General features: G+C 38.4%; 3 protein-coding genes across 16 annotated transcripts in view; 1 reads left to right on the top strand and 2 right to left on the bottom strand.

Moving 5' to 3' along the window:
* LOC105227966 (supervillin) overlaps positions 1-17,108 on the top strand; it is a 454,663-nt gene that overhangs the window by 210,276 nt on the left and 227,279 nt on the right. The window lies entirely within an intron of this gene.
* Positions 8,200-10,336, bottom strand: LOC125778964 (probable cytochrome P450 4d14). The gene is made up of 5 exons (XM_049458914.1): positions 10,111-10,336; positions 9,658-10,044; positions 9,519-9,588; positions 8,826-9,394; positions 8,200-8,753 (listed from the first exon to the last, which is right to left on the bottom strand). Exons 1-5 carry the CDS (start codon positions 10,271-10,273, stop codon positions 8,410-8,412), a joined length of 1,533 nt encoding a protein of 510 aa, XP_049314871.1. The 5' UTR covers positions 10,274-10,336; the 3' UTR covers positions 8,200-8,409.
* On the bottom strand, positions 12,391-14,467 carry LOC125778963 (probable cytochrome P450 4d14). The gene is given in 5 exon segments (XM_049458913.1): positions 12,391-12,865; positions 12,934-13,523; positions 13,644-13,713; positions 13,784-14,170; positions 14,237-14,467. Coding segments are annotated over 5 exon segments (1,554 nt in total). The 5' UTR covers positions 14,400-14,467; the 3' UTR covers positions 12,391-12,521.

Here is a 17,108-nt window from a genome sequence, read left to right on the forward strand (position 1 = left end):
GAGCGCATATCTTCAGACATTGCACCGAACTGGCGGAATCCTTTAGACGATTATAGCACCAATTATTAATAATATGAAAAAGGCGAAGAAGGCAAATCCGCCCGACCAACTAAGCAAATATTACACGGAAGTGGTTCCATGTGATATAACGTGAACGTAAATATTTACAGCAATGTCTAATAAAACAAATCACGATCTCAATTGATTGCAAACGAGCAAAATAATTATGTGCAAATAAACAAAACTCAATAACGGAACGAATGTTAAGCTTTAAAATTGCAATATATTGTGCAATAATCACCAAACGACAACGTACATATATATGTATGCATGTATGTATGTAAAGGCGGCAAACACCTCGCGCCAAACTAATTACGGCAGCGAGCAAAAATCAGCGCCTGCCATCGGCGTGTTGTCCATTAAAGCCAATAAATAAATTTAATGCAATTCTCACAGCGATTCGATCGCGAGCGGCTGCTGCCACAAATTCCCATCAAAAGTTCAAGCAAAACGAATTAATTGACTCCCACGAGCAGCGGGCCGCGCGAGCCACAGACCGTCAGCTACGGAACGCGCGTGAACCAAGCGCTTGCTGGCTGTGATCTGCTGCGTCCGCGCAAAGTCAATTATGAGTGCACATATTCATTTTGTGCAGCTATGTATGTACCTGTATGTATGTATGTAAGCTGTCGCATGCCGTCGACTTGTAAAACTCATTGTTTACATTGTAAAAATTTTATAAAATTTTCAAAAAAAAAAAACAAAAACTTGAAATGCTACGCGCATGTCAATTCATATGTCACTACATATTACATATGTATATATATATCTACATATCTTTATACATATAAATCTTCTGACCGTGTGTTTGCCTTGAGATTGCTCCTAAACGGATGGGCCGATTTTGATGAAATTTTGTCTGTACGTTCAAGGAGATTCGGGAAAGGTTTATGTTTACAATTTGGTCCACTGGAAAATGTTTTTTAAATTATTTTTTCATTTTTAATCAATTTTTAATTTTGTAATGTTTGATCGATAGATGGCGCTACCATCGCAGTATCCAATATTCAAACCTTAAATTGGCGTAAACGTGTATGAAACAAAACGATGCCAAAGTAAAAGGCGATATCGTTGGATATACATATATCATTATGAGGAAAAGTCGGAAAATTGGACATTTCTAAAAAGTAAATTTTTTCCATACACATTTTTTTTTCAATTTTTGTTTATTTTGTTTTTCAATATTTTGATTTGTAAATTATTTGATTCGTTCAATTTCGGTCGCTTGCTTTTTTTTTCGTCTATTCAAAAGAAAAATTATTGAAAATTATTCAGTGAAAACTTTACGTGTGTTTCACACAAAGAGGTCAATTGCAGATTGAAATTTGTTACGAAGCCACCAAGAGGTCGACCTAATATCGGTCGGTGTTCTTTTTGCCAACAAAGTATGGCAGGCCAAGGCAAGGCAAGGCAAGAAGTACTCCCAGGATGCGGAGACATACGTTCGGAATTATAATTCGCGGTCAATCAGCAAGTGATCGTCACGATGTTACAGCACGACTTTTCCTACAACAGTTACGATGTTTGATTGTCTTTATCTTGAAGCAACGTATATGTGGTGCTGTTGGATGAGATGTACTTTGTTGAGTGGCAAAAACCTCTATTTTGCATGCACACATTCTTCTTTGGATGATGGTTACACCATAATATGATTCATGGACCTTGCGGACATTACAATCCCACTTCGGTTTGTATGTCTGACAATAAATGCACGAAACACTATTCACTCTGCTTTTCTTTCGGAAGCACAAACTAGAAATGGTAGATATCAACTCTATCGGCGTCGCTCACCAGATAACAGAACGTTCAGCATTCAACTTAGAAGAGTGAATATCGAAGTTGACAACACATGGATCGTACTGTATTCACCATTATTGTCTAATTCACATTCAAAACTCATATCAGTGTTTAGTATTGCAGTTTGGTGAAATCGATAAAATACGTTTGGAAATACGTGACCAAAGGAAGCACAACTTTCGTCAGTGATCCATTTGCAAGGACATTCGGAAATACTTTGATATTATAATTGGGATGCATCGTCGAAGAAATAGTTACGCAGAAAGCAAGGCCAACCAGTAGATTGACATCCAGGTGTCTTATTAACTAATGCATTAGGACGAATTTACACAATCCACCCGAAAAACAACGATTGTTTCTACCTTCGGTTGCTATTGATTAAGGTACGCGGTTCAACTTTATTTGAGCCATTGCTTACTGTGAATGGTATATGGGAATATGTGCAAGTTTTGGAGAAGTAAGTCAGCAATTACAAATGCTGGAACACGCTAATCACTGGAATGAAAATGAAGCTCGCATACTTTTCGATATAAACCTCGACATTGTCAAAGACATTTTACATCGTCTTCGCTAAAAATTGGAAATGGTACAATAACGGTTGATACTTCCGGTGGTTCGATATCAATTCCATCTTCCCTTTATCAATTCACGAAAGATGAACTCATCACGAATGTTCGGACATTGGCCAAATTATCGTAACTACGATTCCTTAAGTGCACGCGCAATGTTAGCTGCCAAAAATACCGATGTTGATGACTTAAACTGGAAGATTCAAAGTCAAATTCCGGGAGACTTGCGTTCATACAAATCAATCGATCATCTTGACAATGACGACGACGCCGTCAATTATCCAGTGAAATTTCTAAATTCTTTGGAGAGGCTTGGTATGCCACCGCATCCTGTGCGTCTCAAAGTTGGACCTGTCATTATTATGTTTCGCAATCTTCATGCACCGAAACTGTGTAATGAAACCCGACTGATTGTGAAGCACCCATCGAAAACAAGGGCGCAGAATGCTTGATTGTACGAATTCCTTTGAGTTCTAACGATTTGCCATTTCAGTTCAAATGTATTCCGTTTCCAGTGAAAATTGAATTTGAGATGACGATCAACAGGATAGTCGCATAGTGGGTGACATAAATTTGAAAATGCTATGTTTTTCACACGGCCAGATATAAGTGGCGTGCACACGAGTTGGAAAACCATCTTCTCTGTACATTAACGCACCGGGACAGAAACCAAAAAATGTTGTTTATCAAGCTGCGTTACATTGAAAAAAATGTAGAAAAATCTCAATTAAATGATATCAACACAATATGAATTTTCATTTCAAATTTCTTTTCATTTCAAAGCATATAATTTCACGCAGGACAACGGCTGCGGGGTCAGCTAGTACATTTATATATTTCATAGTTGAGATAACGGATGGAAAAATATGCGCCGATCAGCTGATTTCAATTGCGGCGCACAAACATTGCCGATCAGACACCGTCAGTCATCGCGTGTCTGCCTCGTTGCATTTTCATTTGACATGACAGCTAGTATAACAGCTCATATGAGCGGTAGCAACCGTCATCTAGCAAGAAATGTGGGTAACATGTGCCGCCGCAATTGTTGCTTTGAATAAATAATTAGAGTCGCAAGTGTGGTGAAAAACTAATTAATACAAATGCTTACAAAAGGCGCTGAAATGATTATTTATTAAATATAGGGTGATACATTTCGAGGCTCCAATTTTTTTAAAGAAAACACACAGAAACTTCAAGTTTAATGGGGAATTCTTATTATGATTCAAAAGAACATTCTTTGGCATTCTCTGTTGGCAGCGGCTGCGTCTCAGATAGTCCATCCGTTGAATTAAATTTCCGATGACTCTCGAGCATTTCGACTGGTAACTGGCGAATGACAAGCGTGATGTCTCGCTTCAAGGCCTAACTCGAAGCTACATTGTCCTCACAGACTTTCGACTTTACATATCCCCACAGGAAAAAGTCTAACGTTGGGATATCACACGACCTTGGTGGCCAATCGACCGGCCCAAAACGTGAAATTATCTGCCCACCGAAGTGCTCTCCCGATAAATCCATTGATTGATGCGATGTGTGGGAATTGGCGCCGTCTTGTTGAAACCAAATGTTACCGAGATCACGAGCTTCAATTTCAGCCATCATATAGACGGTTTTCATGACACTTTAACAGTCGCCATTGACGGTTACATTCTCATCGGCATAACTTTTGTAGAAATGTGGACCGATGTTTCCACCAACCCGTTGCTTTCTCTGGATTAAATGGCAGCTCTTGAACCTCTTCAGGTTGCTCTTCGTCCGAAATGCGGCAATTTTGGTTGTTTACATACCCATTGAGCCAGAAATGGACTTTATCGCTGAACAGTATTTGGCTCGAAAACGTCGGATCCTCTTAGAACTTTTCAAGAGCCCATAGAGTGAGTCGATATCAGTTGGGAAGAACGAGTGGTTTCAGTTCTTGCACGAGTTGTATTTTGTAGACTTTCAATTTAAGATCTCGATTGAAAAAGGATAACTCTACTTGGATCACCCATTATAACCACTTAAATACTACATTATTCGTAGAATATAGTAAACGATTTAAGGATCTGTGGACTTTATCGAAAGTTTCTTAATTTCCGAAATCTTACTGACCGTCTGTCGGTCCATGCAATTGGTAACTGGATACACCTTCTTGACTCGGTGCAAGTATTGCTTGTCTCTCAAATTCTATTAACAGTGAATTGGAATGTGAAGCATCTTCTAAGAGTTGCGTTGTCTACTGCGAATTGTCCTCATACTCACTGTACTAAACAAATACCTTAGTATGGAATAGCTGATAATAAATTAGTAATAACTATATGTGAATGGACTTAATCGGACCATTGCGCTGCCCACAAAATTCTGTCCCACTGCCCCTCGAGCAGCCGTTCCAAACTGACGACAGATTTGCCAATTGACGACCCGCCTTCATTACTGGTTAGGTCAGATAGGATCGCGTCTACCTGCATGGTCCCTAGGACATCTTCATTCTCCTCCTTTACCGCACTAGAGGATTGAGGGCAATTTTTCTTGGCATCTGTCGGGAGTATCCTTAGAGCCACATTCTCGAAGCTGTAACTTATGGCCCCTTAGACTGTTTGAAGAAGACTGTTTGGATCGAGGTACTCCTCATTTAGCAGTATCATCGCTTGCCGACAAAGTTCCTCCGTTCTCTCGAGCCGTATAACCCGCTAATCGTGCGTGGACAGCAAGGGATTACAATATCTAATAATTCTCCTGCGGAGTAAGATTCGGTCGGGAGCGGCCCCTTACCACACCTCTGAGGACCGCCATGGTTTTAACGGGACGGAGACATTAGCTCAACAGCCATTTCTGCATACTCGAGTGTCAGAATGTAGCAACCACCAGCTTAAAGTTCAACCGAAATACAAGGAAAAGGTTAGTTTCTAATCGAAATCCATGTCGAAGCTGTAGTTTGGTCCATGACTTTGTTAGGCCGTGAAGGCCACAGGACATTTAGCCTTACCCAGTGTGCACCAACAATGATACGGACAACCTTAAATGCGCTGTCTGCTTCATATTACTCAGTGATTTATACAAACTAAGCCTGTTAGAGTGTGGAACGCTAGTACCAAGTTCCGTCAGACTTTTGAAGCCCCCGCTTTGTTGCTTAACAAGGAAGTCTCCGCCATTAGATATGACTTTATGCCTTCCGTGCTTAATTATGTGAAGGTAACTTGACTCAATATCAAACTAATCACGCATAATGGAAGCTTCGCAGGCATTATTTTATTATTCTTTATGAGATGAATGCAGTAATTCACATAATCTTGGCATATATCGCGGCATTACCTGCTTATCGCTGTCAACACATGTACGAGTATGTGACGCAGATATGTTTTCCTAGCAGTGGCAATTGTTTATTGCCTGCAATTCCGCAGACAAAAGCAATAAAATATATAGCAGAAATGAAAAAAATTAAAAAAGACAGACATAAATTGCATATGACATGTGTAAATGCAGTCACAACTGTATCTCATATGTGTATGTGTGTGTGTTTCATTATGAAGGTGTTGGCGCATACAAAGCTGCATGAAGATGTTGTGGTTTATTGACTTCATACTGCATCAGCTTATATAAATATTTTTGTATGCATTTGTTTACAGCGATGATTCAGGAAGTTCACAGGCGACTTCTACGCTTTCGCCATGCCTACACATCCACACACACACACATGCATATGTACTGATACATGCTTCATTTAATAATCACATAAATAAAATGCCATTCACCGACCTCCTGACTGACGTTTCAATTTTTTATTCATAAGTCACTTTAATTAAAATGTCACACTGTGTTTGTATGTATATATATGTACATATGTATATGTGTGTATATATGATTGTATATATATGTATATAGTATAAACTTTAGTTTATGTGTAAATTGCATTTTGAATAGAAGATGCTCTTGAACTTGCGCTTTTTCTATGCAGCTTCTTTATGTGTGTACGTGAGGTCCGTTTATATGGAAACTCACGAGATCTTGAGCTTACTGTGGCTACTTGAGTCGGGCAATTGAATTAGTTGCCTGTGATATTTTTCTCAGATTTCTTTGTCTCCTTGTGAATACTTACGAAATTACAAAAGAAGTGAGCTGTTACTTTATGGGCATAATATTTATTGTATAATGTAGCAAATAGCAATTAGAGTTGCCACCTATGCTGAAAAATAAATTAACATAATTGAAAGTAAAAATGTAAAATAAATAAACTTTTGATGAGAAGCAAAACTCTTATTTCGATCTGTAATTTAAAAAAAAAGGTTGCCACCTGTCTGAAAAAAATAATTACTGTTTACTAAATTATTACTGTAAATTAAATAAGGGTTTAAAGTAAAACAGTACTTTTATCGCGTTCTGTTAATTAAAAAAAAAGGTTGCCACCTGTATAAAAAATATTAACTGCAGTTACGGGTTACCAAATTATTGCTGTAAATTAAATTCTCTTTTGATGTAAAGCAGTAATTTACATTTTTTGAAAAAGAATAAAAAATCAAATAAAAGTTTAAAGTAAAGCAGTAATTTTATCGCGTTCTATTATTTTTTTTGTAAAATGTGCTGCCACCTGTCTGAAAATTAAAAAAAAAATTATTGCAGTTATGGGGATACCAAATGATTGGTGTTAATTAAATAAGATTTTGAAGTACAGCAGTACTTTTATCACATTCTTTAATTTTTTGCAAACAGTGATGCCACCTGTCTGAAAAATAAAAAAATATTAATTGCAGTTATGGGATATATCCATTTCCAAGTCGCGTTTTCTGTGACTTTTTTAAGAGATAAATACAAGTAACTGTCCATGGAATAGACAAAATGGCCGCTTTCCAAAAAAAGTCGCTTTTTCTGAAAAACTGTATATTTTACTTGTAGTGACTTAAAAATCGAAATGATTATCAAAAAATCCTAACACCTTCGATCACTACAAAAATACCTAAGAAGGGCGTGTGAACATGTCAAGTCGATCAGTCCAGCCGTTTCGAGGAAGTTTTTCTCACCGACTCTGAAAACAGCGTTGAAAATTTTAGAATTCACTTCGATTAGGTTAGGGCTAATAGTCAAATTTAACAGAAATCCTACTTGAACAAATTTTAAGGTCGGTCCATTGTAGTACCTAAGAGCTTGAGGCGATCACAAAATTGTTCAAATGACTAGTGCAAGTTTCGGCTATGTCGCCTGTTTCGCCGAAGGTATGACTTCCAGCATGATTCATCCTCAATCTTTCAGATGCTAGAAAATGGAGGAGAAAGTGCCAAAACGTTTTCACTTCAAATTGCGTCCGACTGTATTTTTTAGCCATATAGTACGTCCAATAAGAACTCTTAGGATTTCATCAGGATTAAATTTGTTCAGAAAAAGTAAATGAGTAGATCTCCTGCTCTAGACCCGCAGGATCTCGCAGTCACATAGAAGCTGGTCATCAACCAACCTTTACAAAATGCTGCTCCTAATTTCTGTGGAGCACTCAACCACAATTTGCACTCAAATGGATTAAAATCTGAAAGGCCAAGCATCTACAGCTATGAAACCAGAAATATTGCTGCTTTTAGGCTACTGTTGCGTCGTTTTTACCTTGTAGGCTGGAACATTCAATGCCCTCCATTGGAGAGAGTATTACATAGCTGCTTTACCAAAGCCTAAGAAGGCACATCAATATCCTGCTGGTACACTTTTGGTCCAGTTTTAACCCCTTTCTCACAGCAGGCTCCTCATCAAGCCATTGACGGGGTTGGTGACCCCGACTATAATAAAATTTGGACTTTCATAAAACTTTTTTGACTAATAAAAGGTATTAAAGTTTATTCAAAACCAATATGTTTCAAAGAAATATTTAATAATTAAATATCAACAATAAAAAAATATAAAACTCATTATCGAAAAAAATACTTAGTAGACCTTAAATATTTTTCAAGAAAAAGTTCTGAAATATTTCACATATTTTTACGATCGACTTTTCGATGCAAAACAGTAGAAATTTTCATATGTATCAATTATTATATAACCTTGGTTTTAAGCCCATATTTACACCATTTGAAGAGACTAGTACCAAATTCATTACGGGACGCACGTCCTCTCCTAGTGGCAATAGTTCATAGTGAAGTAAAATCTTAGAAATCGTGCTCTTCATCTCGAGTAAAGCGAATTTTTGACCGACACAATTACGTGGACCAGCACTGAAGGGGACATAGGCAAAGGTATTTATTTTTTCGTTGTTATCGCTATAAAAACGTTCGGGTATAAACTGATCGGGTTCCTTGAAATACGCAGGATCCCGCAAAGCGTGATAGATCATAACTGTCACATTGGTATTGGCGGGATACAGCTTGCCGTCTAAAATTTTTTAAATTTCAATATAGAAAGCTCTGATTTGAGGTTGATTGATCACAAAATTTGTTAACTCACCTAAATAAACATCCTGCTCAATGTAACGTCCAATAGAGGGTACTGGTGGATAGAGACGCATCGATTCCTTTATAACACATTCCAAGTATTTTAGTTCTTGTAGATCGTGTAGCGTGATCGGTCGCTGCTTATCATCACCAATCACAGCGCGTATCTCCTCGAACACCTTCTGCTGTACGTTCGGGTGACGCGAGAGCAAATAACAAGTGAATGAAATGCCGCTAGTCGTGGTATCGTGACCCTCAAACATGAATGTGTCCACTTCCTCGCGTATATCGTTGTTGGTGAGTGGTTGACCGTTAATCTCTGCCAGCAACAACATATCCAGGAAAGCTGTATGTTTTTTGCGGCCAACATCTTCGTCATCGTTGTGTTGGTCTTCGGGTAATTTGGTTTTTATATTTTGTTCCAGCAGCTTTCGTCGCTCTTCGATAACTTTCCCGGTGAAATCGTGCATTAACGCAATGTTACTGTGGAGTTGCTTATATGTGGAGTTAGCAGTAAGCCATAGCCAGAAATCGAACCTCTGCAGCATTGATACAAACCGCGCTGAAGTAATGGACGAAACGCTGACGGTAGAATAAGTGTACGGAACCACGAAATATTAAAAAACCGAAAAATATAGAATTGACCATTATACATATGTGTTAATAGTTCGACCTCGGCGGTCCCTAATGATATCTCAATACTCACGTTCGCACGGCTTTCACATAAGGTAAATCTGGTTGCAACTGCGCTTGAATTTTCACACCCATGGCGGTTTCTAATAAATAAAAAAAAAATAATAATATTCAATACTTTCAAATTCCTCAACACCTTTATTAGTACCCACCTGCTATCACATCCAACGCCATCGCACAAACAAACGAATACAGATTCACCACTGTCTTACCATCAGCTTTATCCCTCAACAAATCCATCATAACATTACTTTGTCGCTCAAACACTCCGACGAACTCTTCCAAGATTTTAAAATGGAATGTTGGCGTTATGATCTTTCGTCGACTGTGCCATTTAGATCCGGTGCTAAGTAGCAAACCCTCACGTAACCACGGCGTCAGCAGCTCGTAAAGATTATTTTTCGTCAACACTTTCTGACTGCTCAAGAGTGGCTCGATAAATACAGGATCTGCTGTCAAAACAGTCGCCTGGTCTAAAAGCCATAAATTGCAGGTTTTGCCCATATTTTTAAACACTTCCTCAGTGAACTCGATCATATCTATTGAGTGGGAAATATAAGTATATAATTTTTTATTATATCTGTTGCGTGCTCAATGCCTTTTACCAGCAGGTGTCTTTTTGATGAGATGATGTGCCACGCCTATAATTGGCAGGCTTGGCATAGAGTTAATGCCATTTTTCTTGAAAATCTCGTTATGTCGTCTTTTTCTCAAGTAGTCGCCGACTATGAGCAACGTCAGCAGGCCTATCAAAAGCGCTAAAAACATATTTTTTTTACTTAATAGACCAAGAATCGCAGAAACCGCCCACTGCCTTTAGAGGCAAAACCTCAACTATTTCGCAGGCGATTAAATTTTTTCATCTAGCATTAATTCAGTAAAAATTTCGATGGTAAACCCGATTAGATTAACATGCTATTAAGATAAGTTGGGCACAACAAAACTCAAGAGCAAGCATTGGACTTTACGATTAGATTAATCATTGCATTTTTATTGATCCTTCTTTTTAAGATTGGTAATGCTTGCAAAGCACAAAATGTGTTTAATTCTATTTTTAACTTAATGGGATTGTATTGACTTCAGTATAAAATATCAAAAAAATATATATTTTCTTTTATCTTTTCTTATCTTAATACTATTCACTGTTATTGACTCCTACGCCTTCGGAAATTTTAACGAATTTCATATTTTCCAAATATCAGGCCAGTAAGGCAGGTTAGGTTTTACTTTCACATTCGAAAGAACATTCTTTGGCATTTGTTTTTTTGAAGATTATCTCTTTCAAATTTTGCCTGCGGCATATCATAATATTTTCATATATTTACGATTTTTATCTCGAACGGAAAGGGAGCTCATATATACTAAAAAGTCCTTGACCTGACCGAGATCAACAGGGCCTCAAAAAAACATTTCTACCCTTGGATTAGAGTACTTACTTTCTCCATCAAGATTTATACACTTTTGCATGCGCTCAAACCAATTTTCGAAGCACTTTTTCCACTCCGATGGAGACACCTCCAAAACATGGTTTTTTAATGCTTCAACAGCATCTTCTGGCGACGAAAATCGTTGACCACGCATTATTTTCTTGATGTGTGGCAATAAGAAGAAGTCATTGGGTGCCAAATCAGGGCTGTACGGCGGATGACCCATCAATTCGACGTTTTGGCCGGTCAAAAAGGCGCTGGTTTGAGCCGTTGTGTGAGAGCTCGCATTATCATGGTGCACAATGATTCGTCTTCTCTTGTTCGTTTTTCGAATTTCTCCGAAGACTTCAGGCAAACAAATGGTGGTGTACCACTCAGAATTGACCGTCCTACGTTACTCAAGCGGAACTGTCGCCACATGACCAGTTTTGCCGAAGAAACAGGCGACCATTTGCTTCGAAGTGCTTCTATCACGAACAACTTTCGTTGGATTTAGCTCGTCTTGGAAGACCCACACGGTCGATTCCTGTTTTGTTTCGGGCTCATACGCATAGATCCATGATTCGTCACCTGTGACGATCTTATAAACGTCTTTTGAAGCACCGCGATCGTATTTTTCAGCATTTCTTTACACCAATCCACACAAGCCTTTTTTTGAGCAATTGTCAAATTGTGCGGGATCCAACGAGAACAAACCTTTTTTACGGCCAGGTGTTCTTGCAATATCGAATGTATGCTGGTGAGAGAAATGCATAGGCATTCCTCTATCTGAAGGTATGTTACATGACGGTCTTGCATTATCAGTTCACGTACGGCATCGATGTTTTCTGGCACAACGGCTGTTTTTGGACGACCTTCACGGAATTCGTCTTTGACCGAGCGTCGGCCACGATTGAATTCGTTGTACCAGTTTTTCGCAGTGCTATAGGATGGTGCTTCATAGCCATACAAAGATTTGAGTTCATCGATGCACTCTTGTCGTGATAATCCACGTCGAAAGTTGTGAAAAATGATCGCACGAAAATGTTCACGAGTTAATCCATTTTTTGGCCGAGATGAATTTTTTAATTCCCTGTAAATAAAACAATTCACGATTAAATGACAAAACGTTCTGAGGGATGTTATGCTAAAAAATGTCAAACTTTCCAATGGAAATGTCAGATTGCACCTGGCAAACACTTAGTGTTGCCTAGTCCAGAAATATATATAGCAGCCTATGTAATGCTCTCCATGAAAAGGGGATCGGAATTCGATCTGATTCGATCAAGTTTGTCCAAAGAGATAACCACGTGTACCCAAGTTTCAACCCCTTTCTTACAGAAGTGACACCCCTTCAAATCATTAAAGCAGTTCGATGGTGATCATGTTGGACTTTTATAAAATCTGTTTGACTAAGCGAGATACCAGTACATACATACATAACATATTTCAAAGAAACATTTAATAACTACATATCAACATTAAAAAAAACATAAAATTTATTTTCGAAAAAAAATAGTGGATGCTAAAAACCTTTCAAGAATACATTAGTGATTTCACATATCGATTTACAATCGACTTTGCGATAGAAAACAGCACAAATTTTCTTATCAATTATGATATAATCTTGATTTTAAGCCCATATTCACACCATTTGAAGAGACTAACACCAAATTTAGTAAAGGACGCACGTCCTCTCCCAGTGGCAATAGTTCATAGTGACGTAAAATCGTAGAAATCGTGCTCTTCATCTCGAGTAAAGCGAATTTTTGACCGACACAATTACGTGGACCAGCACTGAAGGGGACATAGGCAAAGGTATTTATTTTTTAGGCGTTATCGCTATAAAAACGTTCAGGTGTAAACTTTTCGGGATCCTTAAAATACGCAGGATCACGCAAAGCATGATAAATCATTACTGTCACATTGGTATTGGCGGGATACAGCTTGCCGTCTAAACATTTGTAAATTTCTATGTAGAAACAACTATTTTGAAATTATGCCCACAATTTCTTAACTCACCTAAATAAACATCCTGCTCAATGTGACGTCCTATAGTGGGTACTGGTGGATACAGACGCATCGATTCCTTTACAACACATTCCAAGTATTTTAGTTCTTGTAGATCGCATAATGTGATCGGTCGCTGCTTATCATCACCAATCACAGCGCGTATCTCCTCGAACACCTTCTGCTGTACGTTCGGGTGACGCGAAAGCAAATAACAAGTAAATGAAATGCCGCTAGTCGTGGTATCGTGACCCTCAAACATGAATGTGTCCACTTCCTCGCGTATATCGTTGTTGGAGAGTGGTTGACCGTTAATCTCTGCCAGCAACAACATATCCAGGAAAGCTGTATGTTTTTTGCGGCCAACATCTTCGTCGTCGTCGTCGTATTGGTCTTCGGGTAATTTGGTTTGCGTTGCTTGTGGATTTTTTATATTTTGTTCCAGCAGCTTTCGTCGCTCTTCGATAACTTTCCCGGTGAAATCGTGCATTAGCGCAATGCTACTGTGAATTTGCTTATAAGAGGAGTTAGCAGTGAGCCATAGCCAGAAATCAAACCTCTGCAGCACTGATACAAACCGCGCCGAAGTAATGGCCGAAACGCTGACGGTAGAATAAGTGTACGGAACCACAAAATATTGAAAAACCGAAAAATATAGAATTGACCGTTATATGTGTTAATCGTGCGATCCCGCCGGTTCCTAATGATATCTCAATACTCACGTTCGCACGGCTTTCACATAAGGCAAATCTGGTTGTAGCTGCGCATGAATTTTCACACCCATGGCGGTTTCTAGTAAATTAAAAACAAAAATTAAATATTTAATACTTCCCGATTCCTCAACAACTCCATCAGTACCCACCCGCTATCACATCCAAGGCCATTGCACAAACAAACGAATACAGATTCACCACTGTCTTACCATCAGCTTTATCCCTCAACAAATCCATCATAACATTACTTTGTCGCTCAAAAACTCCGACAAATTCTTCCAAGATTTTAAAATGGAATGTTGGCGTAATGATTTTTCGCCGACTGTGCCATTTAGATCCGGTGCTTAGTAGCAAACCCTCACGTAACCACGGGCTCAGCAGCCCATAAAGCTTGTTTTTCGTCAACACTTTCTGACTGCTCAATAGTGGTTCGAGAAATACGGGATCTGCTGTCAAAATAGTCGACTGATTTAAAAGCCATAAATGGCAGGTTTTGCCGATATTTTTAAGCACTTCGCCGGAGAACTCGATCATATCTATTGAATGAAAATTGTGAACAGCTTTTTTTTATTATATTTGTTGCCGTGTTCAATGTTTTTTACCAGCAGGTGTCTTTTTGATGAGATGATGTCCCACGCCTATAATTGGCAGGCTTGACATGGCGTTAATGCCATTTTTCCTGAAAATTTCGTTATGTCGTCTTTTCCTCAAGTAGTCGCCGAGTATGAGCAACGTCAGCAGGCCTATCAAAAGCGCTAAAAACATATTTTTTTACTTAATAGATCAAAAATCACAGAAACCGCCCACTGCTTTTAGAGACAAAACTTCAAGTATTTCGCAGGCGATTAAATTCTAGCAGTAATGCAAACTTCGATGGTAAAACCGATTAGATTACCAAACTTAAAAGAAGATTCAATGAAAATGCATTAACTAATCTAATCATAAAGTCCAATGCAGTTCTTGGGGTTTGATGTAGCCAACTTGTCTTAACATTCTATTAGGATCTTTATGATTAGATTAGAAATTGCATTTTTATTGATTATTGTTTTAGGTTTGGTATGCTTTCAAAAGAATTATATTGAATATCAAAACATATATACTTACCTTCTTTTGTCTTTACTTATCTTCATACTAACGACTGTTATTGAGCCCTACGTCTTCGGAAATGTTATCGAATTTCATATTTTCCAACCTTTAGGCCATTAAGGCAGGTTAGGTTATACTGTCATACTACACATAGATTATATATGTATACGTACATATTCTGGGTCTTAGTAATACCAGCTGAAGGCTCAGTTAAATTTTCGTCATACAGGCAGTCAACGCCAGACCTTAGTATCATGATATAAAATCCATTACGGAGTCCCAAAATTGGGAAATATTATTCTAAGTAACAGTTATACACAGTTGATACAAGTAGAGGTACTCTTTTCGAGAGCAGGTTTTGACAGATCTGTCATATTATTTTTGTTTAGTTTTGTTTGGCATTTTATAGTGGAAAGACTTACATGTGAAGAACGTTTACAAATCATTAAACGTTTTCTATCACTCATCTTGAGACCCAACATTCTTTATTGGCAAAATATTCAACCGAATAGACCACTTCCAGCACGTAGTGAAGAAAATATAGCAGCCGTAGCTGAGAGTGTTCGGCGCCATTCGCAGCTCGGACTGACATATGAAACGACTTGGTGCATTTTACGTCGAGATCTTAAATCGAAAGAGTACTTAATGCAGCTTACACAAGAATTGAAACCGCTCGACTTTCCCAAGCGACATCACTTCGCTCTATGGGCTCTTGAAAATTTCTAAGGAGATCCGACGTTCTCGAGCGAAATTTTGTTCAACGGCGAACATATCTGGCTAAAAGGATATGTAAGGAAGCAAAATCGCCGCATTTGCGCCGAAGAGCAACCTGAAGAGATTCAAGAGCTGTCATTTCATCCAAAAAAAAAAAACAACGATTTGGTATGGTTTGTGAGCTGGTGTAATCATCGGTCCATATTTCTTCAAAAATGATGCCGGTTAGACCGTAAACGTCAACGGCAACCGCTATCGCGTTATGTTAACCGACTATTTGATGCCTGAAATTAAAGCTCGTGATCTCGCCAACATTTGGTTTCAATAAGACGGCACCAATGCCACTTCTCACACATCACATCAATCAATGGATTGAGGATTATGCTACAAGAAATGTAATTGTGAAGGGTTTTTGGAACAAATATTTTGCAACATCATTCTCCAATAAGTGAATATATATATTTTGCAATTTGTCCCACTGTTGCATCAGCTGTTTTGTGTTGTGTTTTTAACGGCGAGCGTGTTCAGCATTGCAGCGCATGTTTTGCGTAGCCTTTCTATACATTTTTGCCGCATCTTCATTGTGCTCTTCTATGTATTGAATTTCTACGATTTCATTTACATTATTCTCATCGCATTCTGCTGTGTTTGTTTTCATTTGGGCTCCGCTGTGGCCAGCTTGCCATGTGCGGTTTATTTCAAATTCTGCTGCCGCCGCTTTGTTTTCTTTCGATTCCGCTTTGTTTGGCTTTATTTATAACTTGTCGGTTTTTAATTTCGTTTTTTTATTACCCGCACAAACACACATACACATACGAGGGTTTCCCGCAACTGCACTTGCTCTGAAATTTATTATCAGCACTTTTGCTTTAACGAATTTTCACTTTACTCCAATTCACAGCACACACACACATTTTCCCCAACGCTTGCTCTGTGCGATTTGTAACAGCTCATCGCACTCTCGACTCTCTCTTTTAATTGATTTTCTTTTCATGTTTTTCGGTTTTTGTTTTAATTCTTTCGCTTCGTGTGCCCGCTGACACATTCTACATGTGTTTCTATTAGACACTTGATTGCCGCTGACTCTGCTTGCCTCCGTGTGTGCCTTCTGTTTGTGTGTTCATGTGTGGCTCCCCACATGTGGGTGTATTTGTGCGTTGGTCGTTCGCCGTTCGCTCTTGGTCTGGTGAGAGTTCTAGACACTTTCGTCTATGCGGCGGCCGTCAGTTGCAAAAGCGGGCATCTTCAAGTGGCAAATAGGTAGCTAATAGTGTCGCGTTCAACGTGTTTACGGTGCGAGCACATCCGCGTTTCGGTTTTGGCTTTGGTTGAGTTGAAAATTCACTTTTGTGGCACGTTAGTGAAATTCATTCAGTTTAGTTGATGTTTTTTCGCCAAACGGATGTCTAGTGTGTGCTCTGTGATTAGCAGTGATTTCTATTGGCGGAAGTGAAGATCTGAAATTGGGTTTCTCTTTTAATAAATGTGTCTTGGGTGAATTCAAATATAATTTTGTGAAAAAATAAATAATAAAATAAGAAAATATTTTTGGTTTAATATTTTTAAAATATACTTAAAGTAAAAGAAGTGTATGTAATTTAAACTAAAAAAACTAAAAATATTTTTAAGTAAAAAAAAAACTAAATTAATGGTGTGCAATAATGATGGAAACAT

This window comes from Bactrocera dorsalis, chromosome 5, assembly GCF_023373825.1.
Source record: "Bactrocera dorsalis isolate Fly_Bdor chromosome 5, ASM2337382v1, whole genome shotgun sequence".
Lineage (NCBI taxonomy): Eukaryota > Metazoa > Arthropoda > Insecta > Diptera > Tephritidae > Bactrocera > Bactrocera dorsalis.